The sequence below is a fragment of the Notolepis coatsorum genome (genome assembly GCF_963971535.1).
Source record: "Notolepis coatsorum genome assembly, chromosome: 3".
Taxonomy (NCBI): domain Eukaryota; kingdom Metazoa; phylum Chordata; class Actinopteri; order Aulopiformes; family Paralepididae; genus Notolepis; species Notolepis coatsorum.
This window is the reverse complement of record NC_140167.1, coordinates 104,641,119-104,668,168: the sequence shown is the minus strand read 5'-3', so window position 1 is coordinate 104,668,168 and position 27,050 is coordinate 104,641,119. Positions and strand designations below refer to the sequence as shown.

Sequence of the window (27,050 nt, the reverse complement as noted above, 5' to 3'; positions counted from 1 at the left end):
TCTCGGACCGGGGGCCCCAGTTCACTTCCCAGGTATGGCAGGCTTTTTGCAAGGGATTGGGGGCAACGGTCAGTCTTTCCTCTGGTTATCATCCCCAGACTAACGGACAAACGGAGAGGATGAACCAGAGTGTGGAGTCTGCTCTTCGGTGTGTGGCTGCCGAGAGACCAGCTTCTTGGAGCCGTTTCCTTCCCTGGGTCGAGTACTCCATCAACTCCATGGTCAGTTCCGCCACCGGCCTCTCACCCTTTGAGGTATCCCTGGGCTACCAATCCCCTCTTTTCCCTGCACAGGAGTCGGAGGTGGCAGTTCCCTCCGTACAGGACCACCTCGACCGGTGCCGTCGGGTCTGGGAGATCACCAGGACCGCGCTGCTCCGGTCATCGGAGCGCGCCAGTCGTGGGGCTGACCGACGCCGGGTTCCTGCGCCGACGTACCACCCTTGGCAGAGGGTGTGGCTTTCCGCGAGGGACCTTCCACTTCGGTCCTCGGCCAAGAAGCTTAACCCCCGGTTCGTCTGCCCTTTTGAGGTTCTGAAGGTACTCAGTCCGGCGGCGGTGAGTCTTAAGCTTCCTGCGTCCATGCACATTCACCCCGTTTTCCATGTGTCCCGGGTTAAGCCTGTCTCTCTCAGTCCCCTGATGCCTCCTGCTCCGGAACCACCTCCTCCCGAGATGGTGGACGGTCACCCCCAGTGGCAGGTCCGCCGGTTGATGGGCGTTCGACGGCGGGGTCGGGGGTTCCAGTACCTGGTGGACTGGGAGGGGTACGGTCCGGAGGAACGGAGATGGGTCTCCCGCCAGCTCATCGTGGATCCCGGCCTGATCACCGACTTCCATCGTGCCCATCCGGGCGAGCCGGGTCGGGCTGGTCGCCGGGTCGCTCCCGTGGAGGGGGGGGTACTGTGAGGTTTTGGTCCGCTCCCTGCCACACGCTCCGTTCCTTTAAGGTACTATGTGATTAATGCATTCCCCGCCACGCGCTCCGTTCCTTTAAGGTGCCGTGTTTGATTGGTGCTTTCCCCGCCACACGCTTTTGGAGCAAGTATCAATCTCATCCCGTAGCTGTCACAGCTTGTAATTAGCGCCCCTGTAGACTTTATATGCTCAGACCCCCTTACTATCGACGTTGGGTCGTTCTGAATTACACCTGCATATACCTGCTTTCCCCGTCGCTGTTGCTGTTTTTTTGCTCTCCAGGATCTTTTGTGGAGAACTGCTGTGGAGAACCTGGTTCCCCGTTCGGAGCTACGCCTCGTAATCTGCCCGCTTCTCGCGTTGCGCTCTGGTGAGTTTTTGGAAACTGTCTTTTGGATTATCAGTTTTTTGTGTGTTTGGTGAACACCGAAGAGATCCCGTTTTTGTTTGTACTGGACTCACCTAATTTTTGTGTTAGTTTAACACTGAAGATACCGTATTGTTTTTTCTCTGGACTCTGCTAACTTGTGTGTGGTACACCGAAGATCAAGTCACTTGGATTTATACTGGATCAGTCACCTCTCTGCCTCTGTGTGTGCGTTGGGCTAACTCTGATTTCTCTCTCTCTCCGTTTCCACCGGGAGTGAAAGCTGGGAGTATCTGCAGAGCCGCTTCAACGTCACTAGCCAATTCCTCACCACTACCTACTGGGAGTATCTGCAGAGCCGCAACATCTTCACATGCCAGATTCCCCGTTTGTTCGATTGCTGTACTTCATTCCATCTTGTGACTCTGTAAATAAATACGCCCTTGCTTTGGCTAACTCTGAACTTCCTCTCTGTGCCGTTGCGTTTGAGGTCGGTTACAAACCATAACACTTGGATGTTAAGAGCATATTATGTTGTGTTTCTTTTTCAAATGTAGCCAAGAGTAAAGACCTTAACCCTATCAAAACAGCAGTCAAAGTGTATATTTTCCTTTTTACCAATGTTTTTAAGATTTACCGAAAATAAGAATTTATCAAAAAAATGCTAATTATATGTCTTTTATCGTAAAATCCAAATTTAACACTGCCATTTTCCCTATCCATAGATGTATGATTTGGCCATAATAAGGTCAAGTTCAAGGTTAAATTTGAATATATAATTAAAATGGATTATAATTTATTACTGTATCTACAAATCCTTCTGTTTAATCATCTTCCCTTTATTCATTTGCTTAGATTTTTTTGTACACTTGATCTAAAGATCATCACTATTTACGCAAGCCTAGTAACAGACACAATATTTCTGACACTGGGAATACATACCCCCAGGTCCCTAGATGTTCCTAGATACCAAGAACATGCTAATTGACCTTGTAGAAGTGGAGCAATCTTCCATCTACTTGGGCATGTACCTTTAGGCAAGATTTCTGAAAATAGGGCTACAGCTTAAAAGGTTAATTCCATTGTGTGGACAAGACATGAGATTTAGAAAGTTGGAATGTTGAACTACCACTGGAACGTTGATATAAATGATGCATTTGTCATGGTAACACGTCAACCTTCTGAGTCTCAATAAACCAACACTGATTCCCAAGACAAGTCTATCAAAAATCCTATGGCAGACATTTGATAATGTACCTTCCGAATGACCATTTCACTATTGATTTGAATGGGAAAGGCCTTTCTATCATTTTCTGTGGGTGGCAGAGTCACAGTGGATTCCAGTCCAGATGCAGACAACGGGCTTGGTATAGAACCATTGGCTGAAGGGCAGGATGTTTGAATAGATTGCCCTAACCAGGTCACAGCATGCTCAATAAAGCAATTGGCCATCTTCTGCTCCAGTGCCTGAACATACTATGTTGGGAGTGGTAATGCTATTGTACATGATGGGTCACGCATTCCCAGGGAAATAGCAGCTATAGGCGGTTGAAACAATATATGCAATATAGCACCACATATCGGTTTGACAGGAAACGTTTGAAAGGGCCCCTAACAAAACAGAAGTGCTGAGATGCAGTGAGACGGTGTGTCCTGTTTGAAACCCGCCTCCAGAATTACATGTGGCCCTGCTGACCTTCAATTGAATTCCAGCTGAACCTTCTCAGCCGTCCTACTGTCTCAATAAATAATCTTCTCTCCTCTGTCTCCTTCTCAGCCTTCCTACTGTCAATAAAGAAACGTCTCTACAGTGGCTCCTTCTGAGCCACTGTACAACCTAACTGAATTTCTGTCTCCTGTGTCTCCCTCTCAACCTTCCTACTGTCTCAATAAAGAACGTCTCTACTGTGCCCCCATCCCTCTCAGCCTTCCTACTGTCTCAATAAAGAACGTCTCTACTGTGCCCCCATCCCTCTCAACCTTCCTACTGTCTCAATAAAGAACGTCTCTACTGTGCCCCCATCCCTCTCAGCCTTCCTACTGTCTCAATAAACAACCTTCTCTCCTGTGTCTCCCTTACTCTGTCTCCTTCTCAGCCATCCTACTGTCTCAATAAAGAACGTCTCTACTGTGCCCCCATCCCTCTCAGCCTTCCTACTGTCTCAATAAACAACCTTCTCTCCTGTGTCTCCCTTACTCTGTCTCCTTCTCAGCCTTCCTACTATCTCAATAAAGAACGTCTCTACTGTGCCCCCATCCCTCTCAGCCTTCCTACTGTCTCAATAAACAACCTTCTCTCCTGTGTCTCCCTTACTCTGTCTCCTTCTCAGCCATCCTACTGTCTCAATAAAGACACTAAGGAGAGGAGACTGCTCACTCTGACATCAATAAAAATATCCAGTGTTATGGATAGTATTTTGTTTGTACTTCTTGTTCATTAATCATCAGTTTTGCTCTGTGCTGCAGGTTTGTGTAACTCGGCTGATAGCTGGATGATAGTACCGAACATCAAGCAAAACCACTACACTGTGCACGGCCTGCAGTGTGGCACCAAGTATGTCTTCATAGTGAAGGCCATCAACCAGGCTGGGAGCCGCAGCAGTGAACCTGGGAAACTGAAGACCAATAGTATGTAACTAAAGACCAATGTAACTAAAGACCATACTAACTAAAGACCAATAGTATGTAACTAAAGACCAATGTAACTAAAGACCAATAGTCAGTATATAAAGACCATAGTACTTAAAGACCAATGTAACCAAAGACCATAGTAACTAAAGACCAATGTAACTGAAGACCAATAGTATGTAACTAAAGACCAATGTAACTGAAGACCAATGTAATTAAAAACCATAGTAACTAAATATCAATATAAATAAAGACCAATGGTATATGTTAAAGGGATATGCCAAAATGAAATGTGCTTACCATCTTCTCCAGAGTTAGATAAGAAGATAGATACCAATTTCCTCTATGTGCGTTCAGTAGAAAGATATCCGGCTACAATGTAGCCTAGCTTAGCACAAATTAATGGAAGCGAATACAGACCAGCTAGCCTTGCTGTTGGTCAAAAACACCTCCCAGAGTTTTAAGCCAGGTTAGTGGTCTATATCCGCTTCCGCTCTTGTAAAAAAAAAAAAAAAATTAAAAATTTGTTTATCAAATATCAATCAGTCAATCAAACCAAATGCTGTTAACTTTTGTCCATGGCTAGTATGTGTGTCTACTCTACAAAACTTTTTGTCAGGTCATTTCTAATGGATCATTTGAATTGTGAAATTGTGAAAACGCTTGGTCAATATTATATGAACGAGTTCCCTGCCACGACGAACAGCGCTTCAAGCAACTGTCTTTTTCCCACAGGTCAGCCGTTCAAGTTGGACCCAAAGTCTGCTCACAAGAAGTTGAAAGTTTCCCACGATAACCTGACCGTGGAGAGGGATGAGGCGTCGTCCAAGAAGAGCCACAACCAGGACCGCTTCACGAGCCAGAGCAATTACGGCGTCATGGGGAACGTCTACATTGACAGTGGGCGGCATTACTGGGAGGCTCTGATAGGTGGAAGCACATGGTGAGGAAAAACATGTAGACATTTCGGGGAACGCCACTCAAATATGTGTTATCTCAGCCCGTTCTTAGAATATGTAAATAAAGTACTAATCGACCACAGGAAAAAAGGTACATAATGTAACCTACATTATCTTATAGCCATGAGTAATATATTTACGTAATGCATTACACATTACATATTCAAAACATTTTAACTTTTTACGTTTTCAGAGAACTTTTAAGTTCCACTGCTGGGGAACCTTAACCCTAACTTTATGTCTGTTGTTAATGTTAAACTAACCTCAATTATAACTATAATCATAGTTAGATAGTGATGAGAGCACTTGCCTGCAACTGCAATGATTGTTGGTTCAACCCCTAGTTTGCACTTGTTTTGGACTTTTGTCGATACAATATGTAAATACATTACATTATGTACTTTTCTTCACACAGAACATTTGTTTTGTTTTCTTTGTTTTTTTATTTTTTTTTATTAGCTTTATTCAATAGTAGTGTTCTCAGTTCCGAAACAGAAAATGTCAACAAAGAACATTCCCCTGGGTGCTCTGTGTCATCTAAAATGTTTCCCAATTCATTGTCTATGACCTAGTTATATTTATAAGTGTGTACTCAAACCAATATAATTTATATAGACCTAGTTATATTTATAAGTGTGTACTCAAACAAATATAATTTATATAGACCTAGTTGCATGCTTCACTTAAAGTGAAGTGAAGAGTTTCAGGGCTAGTTTGACAACAAGTTGTGCTCTCTACCTTTCAAATAGTATGAACCAAATTGTGTGAGAAAATGGACAATCATGTTAATGTTTAAGTAGTCAACTGCATCATATTTACAAAAGACACTGCACGTTGCATTTACAATTAATAAATAATTGAACTTTTTCTTAAAACACTGATTTCAAATTTACATTTTTAATGGTAATTAAAATGTTACCTAGTCTATATCTTTACATCACTGTGGGATTAATAGCTTGCCATCACATCTGGGTGAATTGGTAAAGGCAGGCTTTGTGTGTTGAAAGTGCTATGACTTAAAAAGAAAAAAGAAAGAAAATCACAAAATAAAGTTTATAAATATTTCTTTTTCATACAAATATAACACAAAAGATCAGAAGATACAGAAGATCTAATCTTTTTTATTTTATTATTACTTAAGAAGTGATTTATTGGATGTTGAGAATGAGATGTCTAGAATGATCTGTTTCTTGCGTTTGCACATCCATGTAAAATGACACGTGTTTGGTTCTGAGGATTTACAAAAAAAAAAAAAAAAAAATCATGGAATATATTTTGGGATCCATTGAGATTTATTTTCATGCAGTCCCAAGAGGGTTTTATTTTTTTACACGACTTTCCTGCATGTGTTGTGAACAGCATGATACACCTTTTGAGTGGGAGCGGAGGATCTTGTCGTATATATGGGCGCACTGAGACACCACTGCAGATACACAGCACCGATCCATAACATTATATTAAACGGTATAGAGACCATTCATTTTGGGTCACTGGACAGAATTGATTGAGATATAGACTATTGTTATAAAGAAATCACTATTAGGGAGATCTAACATCTCTCTGTAAAAAAAATATGTCTGACATTAAATAATGTCTCTTGGTTTCAGATTTTAGTACTGGGGGAGTTCTCCTGTTAGAACAGGTATAACACAAGTATAAAGCTTCTGACTTTATACTTGATGGCATCACGAGTTGGAGTTTTAGCTCTAGTTTTTTAGATTAGGAAGAGAGTTGCTAATTTTCACTAATATTTTTGTACTATCTTAGACCAGAGGAATAACATATATGAATTCTGAAATTGGGCATAGTTCCCCTTTAAAGGTGCTATAGATCAAATGTTTATGTAGAGTAATCCTATTTCTATTTTATATACATCCACAGAGCAGGTGCGGAATAGAAGTATAGCTTTTCCCCCAAAATATATGATTGATTTCGTGAATTTATTATTAAAAAAAAATGTATGTTGTTGCTTACATGTTGCATGCATGTATTTCTCATTCCAACAACTTGTAAGTCACTTTGGATAAAAGCGTCAGCTAAATGACTAAATGTAAATGTCATTCCCCCACGTGGAATGCACCTGATTGGATAAATGCTGGTGCTCTAGTGTGACATCTAGTGGCTGAATGTTATCTATAGCACCTTTAAGGTTGCCAAAATGTTGTTCTGTTGTTTTGAATGATTATTATTGACCAACGTTTGTTTATTTGTTTGTTTTTCAACCTTCCCTCTCTTAACGTCCCTCTAGGTTTGCGGTGGGCATCGCTTACAAGTCGGCACCGAAGCAGGAGTGGGTGGGTAAGAACTCGTGCTCCTGGGTCCTGTCCCGCTGCAACAACACCTGGGCGGTGCGTCACAACAGCAAGGAGATGCCCGTGGAGCCGACCCCCCACCTGCGGCGCGTCGGGGTGCTGCTGGACTACGACTCCGGCTCCCTGTCGTTCTACGACGCCGTGGGCTCCCAGCACCTCTACACCTTCGACGTCGCCTTCGCCCAGCCCGTGTGCCCCGTCTTCAACGTGTGGAACAAGTGTGTGACGGTCCTGACCGGACTGCCCATCCCGGACCACCTGGAGGGAACAGACTGCCACAACTAACTGCACCCGTCCCGCCCTCTGTATTCGCCGAACACTCGACCGAGCGGGGCCGGAGTGACACTTTAAAGCTATGTGTCGTCGAGGTCACAGGTTTGTTTTTGATCTCACGCCATGGATCACTGAGCACTCTGGTTTTTGTTGCACTGTGAACGGTTGTGAAGATATGTTGGTGGATGGACACACAGTAAGGAGACACACAGACACACATATACATGCACACACACACACGCGTGCACACACACACACATACTCTCACCCATATACACAATGAACGCCATACTTGTGTATCTGTGAACATGTGACTGGTACAGTATCTGTGAGTATGTGACTTAGACCTTGTTCAGACTGCCAGCCAAATCAGATTTTTGCCATTATCCAAATTGTATCTGGACAGCAAAAAACCACATGAAATGTGATTTTTGCAAATCTGATCCGAACCACATTTGGAGGTGGTTTGAAATGCGAATCAGAGTCCTACAGAATGCAGAACTGCGTCTCAGTCCGGACGCTCTGGCCACTCAAATAGGATTTAAAAGGGTCTTTTGCATCACTCGCAACGCTACACACAGAGACATGTCAAATCCAGAGTGACAGAAGTATCAGAGCGGCTAATGTTAGCTGATAGCTAATCCATTTAGTTACTGGAGCTTAGCTAATAACAGCAAGTTTAACAGCCAAAGTTAAACGTCAATGTAACGATAGGCTTAGCACAACACGTTGTAATTGTCGTTTGTTCTCACAAACACTACATTAGTAATGTGACAGACTGTTCTGTTTTATTATGTGTTGTACAGTATGTCAGGTCAGGTGTTTGTCCCTTTTGAGTTGCTGTAGGAAAGAGACTTCTGGACTTCTGCCGTGTTGTGTTTTCGAGGGAATAGAAGGAAAGAAATGTAAATATGAAAGTTGTGGCTGAACATGTCACGTCATGTTTATTATTTAATCATTAAAGTTACATTTAGGCAAACTCAGGACCTCCGGTTACAGTAACAATTAGCTATTGTTATATGGGTATCAACTACCGTCAACGGTAGCTACTGCTACCACAGCAACCCATGCAGATAGGTTGGTGATGTCTGGACAGAGAAATCCGGTCTGGTCACTTGCAAATAAACAGTGTGGACAGTTAACGATCTGATTTGAGAAAGATTTGCCAGATTTGCCAGCAGTCTGAACAAAGCCTTAATGACCCTGCTGCACCTGCTTGTGGCCCCAGGGGTCCAGGGGGTCCTGCTGCACCTGCTTGTGGCCCCCAGGGTTCCAGGGCGTCCAACAGAAAGATTAGGTATAGTTTATTTTCACTGTAAGACAGCCCAAATGAGAGACAAGCGTGTGTGACTATAATGATCACAGATTTCACTTTCTTCATTGTTACTTCCTCAAGTATACGGTTATGGAATTCTGGACTTAATCATGTCTAACAACTAAAGTCTTCTCAGTTGTCCCAGGGTCCCAGAGACATAATCTTATCAAATGGACAGCGGCCCACCGGGCTTCACAGGCTTATATTTTTAAGCCTTCTTGTACAGAAGATCTAATCTTTTTATTTTATTATTACTTAAGAAGTGATTTATTGGATGTTGAGAATGAGATGTCTAGAATGATCTGTTTCTTGCGTTTGCACATCCATGTAAAATGACGTGTGTTTGGTTCTGAGGATTTACTAACAAAACAAAAAAAATAATCATGGAAAATATTTTGAGATTGAGATTTATTTTCATGCAGTCCCAAGAGGGTTTTATTTTTTACACGACTTTCCTGCATGTGTTGTGAACAGCATGATACACCTTTTGAGTGGGAGCGGAGGATCTTGTCATATATATGGGTGCACTGAGACACCACTGCAGATACACAGCACCGATCCATAACATTATATTAAACGGTATTATAGAGACCATTCATTTTGGGTCACTGGACAGAATTGATTGAAATATAGACTATTGTTATACAAAATAATCACCATTAGTGAGATCTAACATCTCTCTGTAAGAAAAAAAAGCTTGATTAGCTTTGATTTCTGACATTAAATAATGTCTCTTGGTATCAGATTTTAGTACTGGGGAGTTTTCCTGTTAGAACAGGTATCGGCCCGATATCTGACACCAGTTTCGGTGCAGCCCTAACAATAGTGGCATGCAGCACTGTATGGCAGCTAAGGCTGTCCCTGAACCCTGTTTTTAGGGTTCGAACGTTCGGGCTCAGCCTTATTGGCAGCACAAGTGGTCTATCTCGTCCCTTGGAGGTTCTACAACATATTTTCTTTATTTTTTTTTGTTATATTTGTATGAAAAAGAAATATTTATAGACTTTATTTTGTGATTTTCTTTCTTTTTTCTTTTTAAGTCATAGCACTTTCAACACACAAAGCCTGCCTTTACCAATTCACCCAGATGTGATGGCAAGCTATTAATCCCACAGTGATGTAAAGATATAGACTAGGTAACATTTAATTACCATTAAAAATGTAAATTTGAAATCAGTGTTTTAAGAAAAAGTTCAATTATTTATTAATTGTAAATGCAACGTGCAGTGTCTTTTGTAAATATGATGCAGTTGACTACTTAAACATTAACATGATTGTCCATTTTCTCACACAATTTGGTTCATACTATTTGAAAGGTAGAGAGCACAACTTGTTGTCAAACTAGCCCTGAAACTCTTCACTCATGTTTTCTCTGTGCACAAGATCTAATAAAATGACATCATTCGATTATCAGTGTGACTCTTTTCCCCTTTGCAGTATTTATTTAAGTGAAGCATGCAACTAGGTCTATATAAATTATATTTGTTTGAGTACACACTTATAAATATAACTAGGTCTATATAAATTATATTGGTTTGAGTACACACTTATATACATATAACTAGGTCTATATAAACAATATTTGTTTGAGTACACACTTACTGTATGTATATAACTGCTGGGACATATGCCATCATCACAGCACAATGTGAGAAAATAGGTGTCTCTGTCAGTGGACTGTGACAGGGTACACGTGGTGACAAGATTTGCTCTGACATCTCTTTTTGTCCTCAAGTAACATGGCTTGAAGACTCAATGGCCTTGCAACTCAAACAGGAGGGGATATGAACTCATTTTGACCTCCCAGACAGACGCCCTGGAGACATGGATCATGACAGGTTGAGAACATGAGAAGCTTCTGTTCTGTATGATGATGCCGCTGATACATTTCCTCTTTGGGGAGAAGGGGGAGGGGGGGGGGGGGTGAATGATGTAACTAGAATTCTATACTTACACTATACACTATAATTATACAGTAGAAAGAAAACAAACAAACACTAGAATATTCTACAATAGGGGGAAACAAACAAACTATAATTATACAGTAGAAAGAAAACAAACAAACACTAGAAGATTCTATAGTAGGGGAAACAAACAAACTATAATTATACAGTAGAAAGAAAACAAACAAACACTAGAACATTATACAGTAGGGGGAAAACAAACAAACTATAATTATACAGTAGAAAGAAAACAAACTAACACTAGAACATTATACAGTAGGGGAAAACAAACAAACACTGGAATTATACAATAAAAAATTATACAGTTATTTTAATTAAGTAATTATACAATAATTATACAGTAGAAAGAGAACAAACAAACACTAGAAGATTCTATAGTAGGGGGAAACAAACAAACTATAATTACACAATAGAAAGAAAACAAACAAACACTAGACCAGTGGTTCCCAAACTGTGGTGCGCGAGCGCCCTCTAGGTGGCGTGACATGAAAAGGCTAATGGTGGTAAAAAAAAAAAAAAAAATTACAATAAAATTTCATAAAAATCTTAGTCAAACCTTTAGTATTATGGATATTAAACATGCTGGCATAGTACATGCATCCATGTTGTCGTGAACATTTTAATTAAATAAAGAAATTCCCTATCCATAGTTGCCGTGGGAAGAGATAAAATAAAAAATAAAATCTGTGCACGGAGACCAGAAAAAAAGAATTCTAACAGAAACCCATTTGGGGGTGCGTCAGCTAGGTCGGGAGGTGACAGGGGGTGCACGGCCAAAAAAGTTTGTGAACCGCTGCACTAGACAATTCTACAGTAGAGGGGGAAACAAACAAACACTAGAATTATACAATAGAAAGAAAACAAACAAACCCTAGAATATTCTATAGTAGGGGGAAACAAACACTAGAATTATACAGTAGAAAGAAAACAAACAAACACTCGAAAATTCTATAGTAGGGGGAAACAAACACTAGAATTATACAGTAGAAAGAAAACAAACAAACACTAGAAAATTCTATAGAGAAAGGCATATAAAAGGGTATTCCGAAATGCTACGTCCATTTCATGAGAAATGTGCAACCTGACATTCTATTCCTCTACTCCAGTGTTTCCCAAACGTAGGGAACCCGTTTTTATTGGGTCGCCAATTAAAGAAATATATATTAAAAAAATATATTTTTTTTTAAAGCTGTAGATGTGTTGATTCAGTTTGGCACCACATACTTATGTGAATCTGGGTTTTCTACTCTAGCATACCTGAAAAACAAATACAGAAACAGACACTAAATGCTCAGCATGACCTCAGTAGCACTTTAAAAAACCAAGCCCAGAATAGATCTGCTGGCCAACCAGCCACATACCTCTCATTAGATTTCATTGTGCCATAGATGAAATAGTATACCCCTTCTAGCGTGATGTCAGGTCAGTAGAATTTTTTAATAAGTCAGTACAAATTAATCAGAATGTTGCTCAATGTTGGGGTTTAAGGTTGATGGAGGGAGGGAGGCGGTAAGAAAATTAAATGGAGAGTTGAAAAAGGGGTGAGAAATAGAAAGGAGAGTAGAACATGTTTGTTTTTAAAAGTGTTTTTAAAAGTGTTACAATATTGTATGTACATATATTATGAGGTGGTGAGCTGAGCAACTTAACATTACACTCTGATTATTGCTGTGATGTACTTTTATAATTAAATAAATACATTTCATATACATTTGAAATGCATGGTTTGTTGTGTTCTTTATCAGTAGTTTATAAATGTATGTTATGACAATTCATGATGTATTTTCGTAAGTTTGGGTCCCGGGGAAACACCAAATTTCTCTTTTGGGTCTCAAGCTGAAAAAGTTTGGGAACCCCTGCAGTCTACTCTATAGTTCCAAAGCATAGATGATTGTATTGAAAATCTGTAGAAATATGCTACTGTTGTAAGCAAAGGCCATACAGTAAAATAACTAATGACGTTTTGAAAGGGCAGGCCAGCCATTTAAAAAAAGAATTGACATCTTGTTAAGAATATGGCTCAATTTACACTATTCATATTTTCACTCAGTGAAATCACTCTATGGGATTTGGACTGAATTTACGACTGCAAACATATGGGCTGTCCAAAGATGATCAAAACAGAGACGGTTCTTTGTGTCTGACTATTTGGCTTCATGAAATTAATTCAAAATCATACAACATTCTCCTTCTCACTATAGACCACATCCAATTTAATCGATTTTCCATTCTGTCAAATATTCAATTATTTTTTCATATTTAAAGTTTTTTTTAATTTTTCACAAGCAAGACAATACAAACATGACAAGATCAAAACTAAGACACAAATAATAATAATAATAATAATAATAATAATAATAATAATAATAATAATAATAATAATAATAATAATAATAATAATAATAATAATAATAATAATAATAATAATAATAATAATAATAATAATAATAATAATAATAATATAATAATAATAATATAATAATAATAATAATAATAATAATAATAATAATAATAATAATAATAATAATAATAATAATAATAATAATAATAATAATAATAATAATAATAATAATAATAATAATAATAATAATAATAATAACAATAACAATAACAATAATAATAATAATAATAATAATAATAATAATAATAATAATAATAATAATATTTTATAATAATAATAATATTTTATAATAATAATAATAATAATAATAATAATAATAATAATAATAATAATAATAATAATAATAATAATAATAATAATAATAATAATAATAATAATAATAATAATAATAATAATAATAATAACAAGAGGGTGAGGGGGTGTTGCAGAGTGTTACAAAGGTTCAGTAGTATACACAAACATTCAAGATAGTGATCTAATAAAGTTCCAGGGATCTTGAAGGCCATTGGGCCTATCACTCTCTTGGAGAGATAGAGCAGCCTGTTCCATTGATAGCAAGTCCATGAAGTCCTTGCGCCAGTTCTCCACACTGAAGCAGTTCGGTTTTTGTGTTCTTTCCAGTTCAATAAAATAATCCGTTTGGATGCTAAAGCCAATGCTACAATGTTTTTTACAATCTTTGCTTGTCCAGTGACCATTTTTATGCCCAATATACAAGTTATAGGGCAAGGATTAATGTCAATTTGGAGAGTAACTGACAGGTCCTCAGCAATGTCAAACCAAAATTGCCTAACAAGCGGGCAGTGCCACAGCAAGTGCATGAGCGTACCCTCTACTCCACACCCATGCCAGCACAATTTGGGTAGGGTGTGATCAATTTTATTCAATGTACAGGGCGTTATATAGGCCCTGTGTAGTATCTTTAATTGTAAAATCTTATATCTAACACATTTAGATTTGAGTACTATTGATTACTACTAAGTGCTAAATTTGATGCATGTGAAAACTTTCAACCTATACAATTCAGTCAGTTTAAGTTGAACTGAAATACATGTAATCATGTGCGATTCTTCATTATCATGAATTAGCACTGTGTAATTTCATAGGATGGAGAGAAAATTACAGTTTGCATGCATGCAAGCTGATACAGAATTGGGTTATATTATTGTACTTGGCCATCGCGTCCCGCTCTTAAGCCATACCGAGATATACCTCATCTCATGTACCTACTGTACACCATCAACGAAAAACAAATACACCCACCATCTGCCAGGCCCCGCCCCTATAAGGCGTACTCTATAAAGTACTAGGCGTGGTCACCACTCACCCTTCCTCTATTTCGTTTCCATCATAGCGGTTGCAAGTCGCCCTATGTAACTAGTGCTATGAAAAGATTAGAGAAATTGCGTAATGTTGAATGCTTACCCCTGGAATCTTCGGGGCATGTTTCAGCGTCACGTAGGGCCCATTCTGATGTTTCCTCGTCTGGTGGCAGCAGATCAAGGAGCAGCGTGCAAGGTTTGGCTATCGAGCCGGCTTGTACACAGGTAGGCCCTGTGTCATCAGGCATTGATGTTGGTGTTAGTAATGCTGTGGAGTGTGTGTCGGCGCCAGGGGCGGGATGGCTTGGTGAACGTTCCACTGCAGTGGACGGTTTCCTGGCGATCCTGGAGCATGCTGCTAACACTAATGCTACTAATGCTACTGCTAATGCTAATGCTAATGCTGCAATGGGTCGTTGTTCTAATATTCCCCGCTGCGGGACGTTGCCTCTTTTCCCTCCTCTTGCCCGGTTCATTGATGAAGGTCAGTCGGTAGCTAATGTGGGGGGTTTCGCTGAGTCTTATTTACCTTTTTTACGGGTAAAAAGGCTGACAACAGGGTGCAGGCCGGGTGTACCGTGGCTAAGTAGCCAGGTAGCTTTGATCCTGTGCCCCGGCGGGGATGAACGATGTCCCACCCGGCCGATGCTTGAGAGCGAATCGGCTCGGAGGGTGGCAGTATGGATGGATGAGTGGTATACTGCTGCAGGATGGTTTTTAGCGGCGGCCAGTGTTATGGCTCAGCTGGCTATTTTCCTATCCACATTGCCGTCGGGTAGTGGGGCTATGGGTCCAGCCGACATTATAAACATGTTGCATGTTTGTGGTGTTATAGAGATCTTGACTCAGTCGCAAGCTATAACTGTGGGGAGGATTAGGATGCTATCAACGTTTGTTAATAGGCATGTCTGGTTGGAGCACTCTCCTCTTGGGGAAGAGGATAGGTTTTCTCTCCTCACGACTCCTTTTTCCACGGAAGGACTTTTTGGTCGTTCTGTGGAGGCGCAGGCGGTTGTTGATCTGGGTCCCACACCGCCTCACGCTGTGCAGCCAGAGGTTGGAGCACGGCCTCGTCAACGACTGTGGCGAGGCCCTCGACAGGCGGCCATGTTTCCCCCGCCAGTGGTACCCTGGGCGGAGAGTCAACGGGGATCCACAAGGCCGACAGCCTTGGCGGCCGAGGGATCGGCCATTTTGGGTGAATTCGGCTTGGATCAAACAAGCCGTCGTCATTCTGCCGCGAGCAGCCCGCTCCCCGTTCAATCCTCTCTCCGTCACCAACGGAAGAGGGGCTCTGATCGTTTTCCTTTGGCTGCGGGCCGCGAACCTTCTTTGAAGCGCATGCGGCCCCACTTTTCACTTCTCATGGGGACAGGGGCTGACACCCAGTTGATGGCTGAGCCTGGGTCTGTCCGTGAGAATGTTGTGCTGTCGCGTGGCTCCTGCACCACACGTTGTGTGATGGGTGAGCCTGGTGTTACGGCTGCCGCTAGTTACAGTGGTCAGCAGGGGGACTCGAGGCCTCTTCAGTTGAATGCACAGCAAGGGTTACCCCGGCCTCGCCTTCGCCAGGCGGGGTGTCACGCTGATGCCTCCCACTCCCGTGAGAGCGGCAGTGGTCTGCAAAGAAGAGGCGAGCGTGATTTGGGTGATAGCAATATCACTGCAGGGCTATGGCGTGTAGGAGCCCATGGGGTCCTCACGCCTTGCGTGTCTAGCTGTAGAACAACTCCTCAGCATGCGCTAGAGAGGTGTTCAGGGGGGGGTGTGTGTCAACCAGTTTGATGACAGCTTCTTCCGTATCAAACCGGCCCTTTCTGTCGGGGTCCCCCCTTGGGTGCGTCGCACAGCGGGAGGGACCGGGCCAACTATCTACTGTTCCTTGCGGCCCAGCGTCAGTTGACGGCGGGTGCGCTGTGGGATTATTTTCACATATGGCGACAAGAATGCCGTTTGGAGGGGTGGATAGAGAGAACGTTGAGGGAGGGGCTTGTTTTGCAGTTCGCACAACCACACCCTCCGTTCTCAGGTTTGGTGCCGACCCTATTGTCAGGGTCAGAAGCAGTGACAGCCCTGGCCGACGAGATCCAATCTCTGTTGGCGAAGCAGGCCGTAGTCGTGGTCCCGAGAGAGGACGCGATGTCAGGCGTCTACTCCCGTTATTTTCTGGTGCCCAAGAAAAAGGGGGGGGATCAGACCTATACTGGATCTGTCCGCGTTCAATCGTATGATTGTAGCGAGACCATTCAGGATGTTGACCGTCAAACTCCTGCTGCTTGTTGTCAGAAGGGGAGACTGGTTCACCTCCATAGACCTGAAAGATGCGAATTTTCACATCCTGATTTTCCCTCCTCACAGGAAGTTCCTGCGGTTCCTGTTTCAGGGCGTAGCGTACGAGTACCAGAGGTTGCCGTTCGGCTTCCTGTACAGCTGTTGAGTCAGCTGTTGGAGCGGATACGGAGGGAGCGCAGGATGGTGATCCTGGTTGCGCCAGACCGGGGCACGGCAGTGTGGTTCGCGGTCTTGATCCAGCTACTGGTTGCTCCGCCTTGGGTTATTCCTTGGTCGGCGACGGCTCAGCTCACCTCTCTCAGCAACACGGGTCGCTGTTTCAGTACCCGGTGTTGGGCCAACGCAATGGCGTAACTCTCTCTCCAGGTGTGCCGGGGACAGATTTGTGGGCGTGGCGAGTGACGTCGCTGGGGGGGGTTAGGGGGGGGGCCCCCCCCTCTCTCTACCTCGATTTTTTTTTAATACCAGGGGTGCAATACCGCATTTTCCCAGGCGGTGGCGCCATTTCTCCATGTAAACGACACACTGAGCTCATACATACAGAATTACATTGCATTCAGAGATCTCCAGGGTTCAAACAACCAAAAAACAATTATCCTCCTCTAAACCACCATTTCATCTCTGATGGCTCCCATTGTGAAATGTATTTACAATACAAGGATGTTACAATACTTCCATTGAATATGACAACAACAACAACAACAAAAGCTATGGTATGTCATAAATGTATAGATGTAGCAGTACTGTCTATCTGTATGTCATGTGTGTCACTTAGATTCCCAAAAGTAGTGATAGACTGTAGCCTGTAGGTACCCAGGTCTGTTTGACATTTCGAACATATTTAAAGGAGATATTGAACGGCCCATTTTGTTAGTTCTTTTTTCAATACGTTGCTGCAAACTATTATTTTTTTTAAATATTGAACCACACAGACAGCAATCAGAATACTGGCATTTCCATAACGCTTTCATCTCTACAGTATATTTTCAAAAACATGAGGAACAACTTTGCTTGAATTGTCTTTATTATGAAAATTAAAACAGGACGTTTGCATATTCTCAATGTTGCTGTCGACGTCGTCGCGGTCGCGTCGATGTGGGGACTTGCTTCTTCAAACCGGGTGGACAAAGTTTACAGACAAACGTTAGATTGTTTCCGTCTGAGTCAGTACTGACTTTAACGTTAAACTATTTAAAATCCCCAAGCACCAACGTCAAGAGGTAGAGTCTGACTCTGAGCGAGTGCTGCTCTCGACCTGCTGCTGCGCAGCGCTCAGCTTCTGCTCGCAGACAGATTCAGCTGTTGTTGTGATGAGTCTGATGACGTAGCAGGGGTTGCCAGATCGGTTGGTTTTCCACATAATTTTAAAGCCTGTTTACGGTGTATTTTAACTGGGTTTTCGGCTGAAATACATATGAAATCTGGCACATCTTTGAACGCCGTTATAACAGAGTGCTGAGAATGAACGCACTTTTGAACTCCTAGTGCTCCTAACTACTAAGTGCAAGCCCAGATAAGTACTCGCTATTTGCATATCAATAGCGCCGGTCGTATTTAACACACCTGACGACCGGCGCTATTGATATGCAAATAGCGAGTGCACTCTCAGTTGATTTCAGGAACGCACCACACACACACACACACACTGCTGGTGTCGTCACTGCTGCTGGTTTAGCTCTAGATAAGGGCAAGAATGCGACCCCCATCTACTCCTCTTTGCATAATAGTAGGACAGGTAGTCAGAAGGGGGGGGGACATAACTGCATTCTGAAAAAATGGGGGGGACCCATTCCGCGGTCCCCCGTGGGAAATACGCCCCTGGGCCAACGTCTGATGGTGTGGCTGGTGGGAGGGTAAGTCTGGAGAGGATGGACCCTTCTGTGGTTGATACCATCCGGAATGCGCATGCTCCCTCCACTGTCGCGCTTTACGCGGGCAGATGGCGTATGTTCCAAGAGTGGTGTAAGGCGGGGGGCCGGGACCCAGTCTCCTGCCCCCTGGATGCTGTCCTTGGTTACCTCCAGTCTCTCCTTGATAGACTGTCGGCTTCGACGGTGAGGGTATATGCAGCAGCTATATCCTCCTATCATGAGGGATTTGAGGGGGATGTCTTGTTCAGCCACCCTCTTGTGAAGCGTTTCCTGCTTGGCGCTCGACGCGTTAAGCCGGTGCAACGCTCTTTGGCTCCGAGTTGGGATCTTCAATTGGTCCTTGGTCGGTTGTCCTTGGCCCCGTTTGAGCCGCTTGAGCAAGCGCCGTTGGGACGGCTGTCGTTCAAGACCGCGTTCTTGCTGGCTGTCACCTCCGCTAAACGCGTGGGTGAGCTCTGTGCTCTTTCGGTACGTCCAGAGTGCCTGTCTTTTCGTTCCGATTGCGGTGCCACTCTGCGGCCTAATCCTGCCTTCGTGCCTAAAAATATCCGGAGTTCCTTCCGCTCCAGGGATATTGTGGTTCAGGCGTTTCATCCGCCTCCTCACGCTAGTGAGTTAGATGCGGGCCTTCACCTGTCATGTCCGGTCCGTGCTTTGGGAATTTACCCCAGCCGTACTCAGGACCTCAGGGTTACCAATCAGCTTTTTGTCTGTCACGGTGGTTCTCGTGCCGGTAAGGCACTATCGAAACAGCGCCTGTCCCATTGGTTGTGCGAGGGCATTGCCCTCTGCTACACGTTGGCCGGGCTGGATCCCCCTGGGGGCGTCAGGGCGCACTCCACTCGTGGGGTGGCAGCCTCTGCCGCCCTGCTGGGTGGGGCCTCGGTGGAGGACATCTGTGCTGCAGCTTCATGGTCCTCCCCGGGCCCCTTCGTAAGGTTTTACCTCATGGACATGACCGGGGGTTCTGTCTCCCAGGCGGTTCTGGGGTCTGTGGCCTCTCCTGCTTCCCGCCCTTGGTAGGGTAGCAGGGGTGTGTGGTTATGGGCCATAGTGTGTTGGGTCACACGTGGTTCCGCCTGTGCTGTGTGTTCAAGGGGTTCTAGTTCCCTCTTGCTCGCACTCGGGTGGAGTTGACTGCGCCCCCCCTTCATTAGGAAGGATGGGGTGACGGGACTCCCCAACCCCTTGATGTGGGCTTACGGGTCCTCAGGGGGTGCATCTGTCGGGCCTCGCGTCCGCTCTACCCCATATCTCGGTATGGCTTAAGAGCGGGACGCGATGGCCAAGTACGATAATATAACGAGTTATATGAGTACTGGCTAAGCGTCCCGCTCTTAAGCGGCCCTGAGTTCCCTTGGGGAATCTTTTCCTGGAAACAGGTTTTTTACGAGGAAGAGTGAGTGGTGACCACGCCTAGTACTTTATAGAGTACGCATACCTGGCAGATGGTGGGTGTATTTGTTTTTCGTTGATGGTGTACAGTAGGTACATGAGATGAGGTATATCTCGGTATGGCTTAAGAGCGGGACGCTTAGCCAGTACTCATATAACTAGGTTATATACATAACCTGTCATTAATAATATAATGCCTTGAGGGCATATATGCACAGTTTGCACACACTGAAAATAAAATGGCATACGTGTCAGTACAATTTGATGATGCAGATACAAAATATTTGTTTACGTATTTTTTTTAATTCAAACTTATTACTTTCTTTTTCTGACAAGGATCATGCAGTATCAACAATGTCAAAACGGAACAGTTTAGAATTGCAATCTAATTTGGGGGTGTTAGCTGTTCCACCACATAGACAGAACACTGTATGAAATGGAAATTGAATAAAGTCCTTAAGATAAACCCATGACTAAGCATAAAAGGTATATTCATGCAGTGTCCTCTGACAATATATAGGAGACATCCTGGGGTATTTTATAATTCTGTTAAAGACTCAAATTGCTCTATGAATGTGCTCTATACTTGTAGTTTAGGAGTGTGTGCATCTATGAAGACAAATGACTTTCCTATGGATATTGCTATAAATATTATGCTATTTTCACTGGGGCTAGCCTTGGCTATTATATACGATTTATTGGGGCTATTTGTCCTAAGGAACCCTCAGATCGAAGGTCAGAATTGCCTGCTTTGAAATAAAAAATGTAAGTCATAAATTGAACTAAATAGGCTACATGTATTTTGTATGATTGGAAACATAAACTTGAGTTTATTTACAGTACATGTAATTCAGATTAACAGAGAATTCACGGGATCTCTTAAAAGTGTACTTCCCCCATTCCCTCATGTAGTCTATTTTTGACAATTATTTTCTATTTTAATTTGTTTATTTTACAGAGACATTAATGGACATTTCTGTAAACACATGCCAGAATTAGTCACAAGGCCAAGTTTAATCTGTAGTCTCTGGCCAGATGGCATTGGCTAACATTGAAGTCAAGTAGACATATAGGCACACGTGACAAATACTGTAGTTCCAGTTTTGAGTCAGTCAAGCTAGAATACAGTACAACAAATAACTAAGATATATTAGTTGTTTGGAACACCGGCTTAACTCTTTCAGTGCCACGCCTGGTTTTCCGTTTTACCGCTTGAATGCCACCATCGGCGCCAATGTTAACGTTAATATCGCCTAATCTATGTTTTAAATTATGGCTATGTGTCTAATCTGCCCATCGCATTATCAAAGACTATTTTCCAGTCAGTGCTGTGAAGACAGATTGTTTTTTTATCGCGTCGTTTCCGTTTCAGAGCAGTTAGAAAAGCCCCCGTTTTGATATAAAAAACAGCTCATTCTGGAGCATTCTATGAAAATCGTCTTTTAGTGGAATATTCCACAACGTTGATATTCGTCGGCCTTTTTATGAATCGTTTTCAAATAAACGCTAGATGATCAATATTATACGTGCACGCAAGCACATTACGGCCGCGCACTGATAATCGCTCCGTTGATTTCCTCACAGAGTTTTACAGTGAAACCGAAAGAAGACATTTCACAAAACAGCTTATAACTTCATCAAACTTACTCCGATTATCCTACCACTGATAACATAGAGTCCTTACCTGACATCAGATGGTATCCAACTGGTATATTCCAATTCCTGATCACCATTCGAAAAAATCGATACGTGTATGGATCCAACGCGACACTGTAGAACTCCATGATCCGCGGGGATCTGAGGCTCCAGAATGAACTGTAGTAACCCCGGCTGGATCAGTGAACTGGAAAATGTGGAGTACCGGATTTTTTCCCCCATTCATTTTCATTGAGTCCATTCCAAAATCACTTATGTCATCTGGGAGACGACAGGGGGCGCTTTTTTCCACAGTGATCACCGGCGCCCCTCGGCTATACTCGGGTAGGCTCGGGTGATGCAATAATTTTTCAGATCAAAAAAAATAAAAAATAATCCGAGAAATCTCGTGAGTGGCACGCAACCACCTATAAAAAAAAACGAGAAATCTCGTGAGTGGCACTGAAAGAGAAGGGTAAGTTCAGAATTGTGGACCCTTTTTTTAGAGCGGTTTTGAAGGTGGGTAGGGATTCACATTATTTTACGGCTGTGGGTAGGGCATTCCACATTGTTGTGGCATAATTGCGAAACGTGGTTAGTCCCTTGTTTGAGCCGAATCTGGGTTGGACATGATTTGTGGAACTCCCTCTGGTGTTGTGGTCGTGGTATTCACTGACTTTTGGGAAGTATTTCGACATGTACATGGGTACCTTAGTGGTGTAGTGTATCTTGTAGACCAGGCCCATTGCAAGTCGTCTACTCTAATCCATCCTAGGTTGTCAAAATGGGCAGGGGTGAGGTGGGTTCTAGGAGTAAGGTCAAGCAGTAGTCTGACCAGTTTGTTTTGTGATGTTTGTAATCTTGTTGTTAGTGCCTTTGAGGTGCTTTGGTACCATGCGGTGCAAGCATAGTCGTAGTACCCTATGCATAGGTAATATATGTACAGATATACGTAGATATAGTATCTACATATATGTAAAAGGATTATGTGCAGGTATGTACCGACAGATGTGGATAGATATATATACAACTTATAATAAATATACGTATACGTATATGGTATATACAGCATTATTGTACATGCTCTCTTACATAGTTATATGGGTTATATGCAGGTGTATAAGTAGGTATATAGAAGGATTATATGCAGGTACGTATATTCAGACAGATATGGACATATATTATATGCTGTAAATATAATAGATATGGTATACAGCACTATTGTACATGCTATCATACAGATGTAGATTATTATGACTACTATGATTACAGTGTAGGGCAGTTGTAGACAGTGAAAGTGGTAGGTAGGTATAAATTAGGTATATGTTACAGAGTTCAAAGTTAAGTATGGGTAACAGAGCCTAGGGTGTAGGCAATGGAGTCAGAGTTCAGAGTTAAATAGGGAATGGGGAGGCTTTCATTGTGACACAGAGTTCAGCTGAGGGAAATAAACTGTTCCTGAGTCCTGAGTCTTTACTGATCATTTGAAAATGGCAACATTAAATAAATAAAAAATCTTTGACAAGTACCTTTGACTAAGAATATTACACAGAATAATATTGCTATATAATTTGTCTATATTTCAGAATTATTATATTTAGACTTGGTCCTCAAAATTAATGGAAGTGAATGAGAAGCCTGACAACAGGGACAGCAGTGGTCACTAGCTTACTTGTAGATTACTTTAAGTCTAGGTTAGAAGGCTGCTGAATTTTGTTCTACTAACGTGAAATATCCCTTTAACTTGAGTGAATCTACTAAAAGTTCAGTGGTTATATGGAGTTCAGCAAATCAATGGCTACGGGAACAAAGGATGCCTGGATTCTGTTAGTCCTTCCTGCAGCTCACAATGGCTGGGCAGTTAGTCCTTCCTGCAGGCTCACAGTGGCTGGGCAGGGGGTGATCAGAACAACCTTCCTGCAGGCTCACAGTGGCTGGGCAGGGGGTGATCAGAACAACCTTCCTGCAGGCTCACAGTGGCTGGGCAGGGGGTGATCAGAACAACCTTCCTGCAGGCTCACAGTGGCTGGGCAGGGGGTGATCAGAACAACCTTCCTGCAGGCTCACAGTGGCTGGGCAGGGGGTGATCAGAACAACCTTCCTGCAGGCTCACAGTGGCTGGGCAGGGGGTGATCAGAACAACCTTCCTGCAGGCTCACAGTGGCTGGGCAGGGGGTGATCAGAACAACCTTCCTGCAGGCTCACAGTGGCTGGGCAGGGGGTGATCAGAACAACCTTCCTGCAGGCTCACAGTGGCTGGGCAGGGGGTGATCAGAACAACCTTCCTGCAGGCTCACAGTGGCTGGGCAGGGGGTGATCAGAACAACCTTCCTGCAGGCTCACAGTGGCTGGGCAGGGGGTGATCAGAACAACCTTCCTGCAGGCTCACAGTGGCTGGGCAGGGGGTGATCAGAACAACCTTCCTGCAGGCTCACAGTGGCTGGGCAGGGGGTGATCAGAACAACCTTCCTGCAGGCTCACAGTGGCTGGGCAGGGGGTGATCAGAACAACCTTCCTGCAGGCTCACAGTGGCTGGGCAGGGGGTGATCAGAACAACCCAAAATGACATTGGCCTTCCTGAGAACATGTTGATGGTAGATGTCAATGAGCTGGGCCTGACTTACACCAATCATTTTACTTGCCACTCTGACAAGGCCATTAACGTTAGGTTATGGCTATAACCAAGTTCTGTTAGTTAGGGGTGACGCTTGGCATCACCTACTGCACTCCCTCGCGTACGTGCACGCGTACTGAATAACATTCCACAAATATACCTTTAATACCAGTATTAGTCTGACCACACCCCTCATCAGCTTACCTTCATAAGCAGGTGTGTGGTCACCTGCTCTCCTCCTTCCCAAGCTTTCACCACAAGGTGAGGTCAAGGGCTGCAGCGGCCGTCTGATGCCAAGCGTCACCCCTAACTAACAGAACTTGGTTATAGCCATAACCTAACGTTCTGTTTCGTTAGGGGCTCTGCTTGGCATCACCTACTGCACAAGGGAGGCCAAGCGGAGCCGCTGGCTGACAAATACACCCCGCTGACAGCCCCCCACAACCATCAGAACAGGGAGGGCCAAGCCCCCCCGACCCCCCCTAATGGAGGGCATCCCCCCTATTAGGGGCTTCACGGGAGGGCGACGGACCCGACCGTGCGAAGAGGCACTCAAGCAACCCAACGCACAGGGTGAGCAGACCGTGGCTTGACCCCACGACTACACCCACGCACAACCCGCATGCCACCCGGGAACGAACGTAGGAACAACCTCGTCACTGCCCCCAGAATCACGGGGTCAAGGGCAAACCCAACCCCGTGGCAAGGCCGTAGCAGCGGAGCGCGAAGGAAGACCCAGACCCACCAAAAGGACTGGACTCCCTGGAATGGGGGCCCGGAGAAGTCCATGATGCCAGCATCAAGACCCCACCAGGGGGGCACCTAGTGACCCCGCCCCCCACATCGCCAGCGTATTCGGACAAAGGCCCCTCAGCCGAGCGGGCCCTGTCCTCCCCAACAGCACACCGCCTGTAACACAGGCCCTGCAACAGGCAGACAGCATGGTCATAACACACAAGAGTTAACCAACGGAAGCAGGCAGTGCACCGGGGAAAAAGACCAGGCAACAGGCTGTCAACCCAAGCCTGGAAACTGCGGACGAGGCAGGCGCCAGAAAGGACAGCTGAAAACAGCCGCCCCGGCGGAAGGGGCGTATGCTGGCGTTGTCGCATAACCAAGCTTTCAAACAGCACGTCAGAAGTGGGATCCTTAGACCACTCGGCCCCTGACAGCTGCCCACAGAAAAAGCCCATACGATCGGCAGACGTCATGAACGTGCAGGGGCACCCTCAACCGGAGAACCGGGAGTTGACACTGCAGCAACACACCAGAGAACCAACCACCCAGGCATCACCCCATGCAACGGTTGGTCCCATAACCCCTCAGGAAAGAAATCCCAAAACACATCTGCGGCACCGCCGCAGCCCGCGTTCCGGTTCCCAACAGGGCTATCCCGGGCCTACGGGTCAACGAGCATCACCCCGGACCGGGCCCGGTGATACGGGGAGCACAGGGTCCCCCGAGGAGGTTAAAACCACCCAAACAGGCACCTCAGCGCCAAAACGCAAGAGAAGAGCGTAAAAATGGAAGACACCCCGCACTCGGTATTCCCAGGAGGTCACCCAACCAAGTACCAACCAAGACCAACCCGTACAGCGGCCGAGATCCGACGAGATCGGACGCGTACAGGTCGGCACGGCCGTAAGCCATTACGACAGAATGCAGAATACAACGCACCCAACAAGGGTCCCATAACGCTCAACCCTGTGACACCCGGATCGACATAGAATTTTTCCCCCTGAAAAAACCCCAAGTCCCTCAGGGTACCAGAACAGCAGATCTGCATCCCCAGCGGACAACGGGTGCAACTGATCTGGACCAGCGCGACCAGAACCAGTCCCGTGCCCTAATCACGCCGACCTGCCAACCCCAGGAGAAGGGGCAGATATGCGCGTTTGATCCCAACACAAAAAAGAAGGCGCCACCCAGACGTGTCGGTATGAACCGCGTCCGGTGGCCCACCCCTAGGGCGTGAGACCCTTCCCCATATGTCCAGACCCATTCCGTCATCATCCCCTGACATGAACGGGAACCCATCGACAACACACAGGATGTCGGAAGAGGAAAAACCCCCATCCCAATTGCTCCATAAAAACGCTGTTTCACCCAAGCAAACAAGGCGCGCTAGTCAGCCAATGGCCCAAAAGCACATCCTGAGCCAGCACTATGTGTGCGTTTGGACATACCCACATCAACAATAGGCCGTTTAGACCACCATATTGAATCCCCAAGACGCCCAGGGAAACGACAAGAGGGGCGAGATGCAATCAACTCCATGAATGAATGAATGAAAAAATTTACCCAACAGACTGCAGTACAGGAATACACACAATAGGATAAGGGGAGGCAGACCTGAGAAAGACGTTAGTCTTGTTTCCATCAGGGACCCTCATTTCCAATCCATCAAGACACATTCAACTCTTTATAAAAATAAAGAAAAGGCATCACCCGTATGACCCAACTGCACAGCTGGGAGTAAAAACCCTGTTTTTCACATGATTTTAATCCAGTCACTCCTTTTAATCAGAGTGTAAGACCAGACCCTCCCAGAAACACCTTCCCACATGAGACTACGGTCAAGAAAAAAGATATGTAAACTGTGAGACACGTGACCAAAAGACTCAAGTTTGACACATAAACCGGGCGCAGCAGGCCTGTAAGCCCTGCGCCCAACCTCGACATCTTTAAGACACCAGCTCATGGAAGGCGTCGCCATAGCAACAACGCTACAACGGGCGGGGAAAACCCACCGGATCCTGTCATAACAGGAGTCGGTAGAATACCC

The 27,050-nt window shown here is 44.3% G+C and overlaps 1 protein-coding gene across 6 annotated transcripts in view; it reads left to right on the top strand.

Annotated features, from left to right (window-relative positions):
* The window catches only part of LOC311225527 (E3 ubiquitin-protein ligase Midline-1), a 214,324-nt gene extending 204,146 nt beyond the window's left edge, over positions 1-10,178 (top strand). For all 6 annotated transcript variants that reach the window (XM_084310855.1, XM_084310856.1, XM_084310858.1 and 3 more), the window contains 3 exons: positions 3,751-3,912; positions 4,648-4,855; positions 7,120-10,178. In XM_084310855.1, coding sequence (XP_084166981.1) covers positions 3,751-3,912; positions 4,648-4,855; positions 7,120-7,468 — 719 coding nt within the window. In that variant the 3' untranslated portion in view covers positions 7,469-10,178. The remainder of the gene's footprint in view (positions 1-3,750; positions 3,913-4,647; positions 4,856-7,119) is intronic.
* The last annotated feature ends 16,872 nt before the right edge of the window (positions 10,179-27,050 follow it).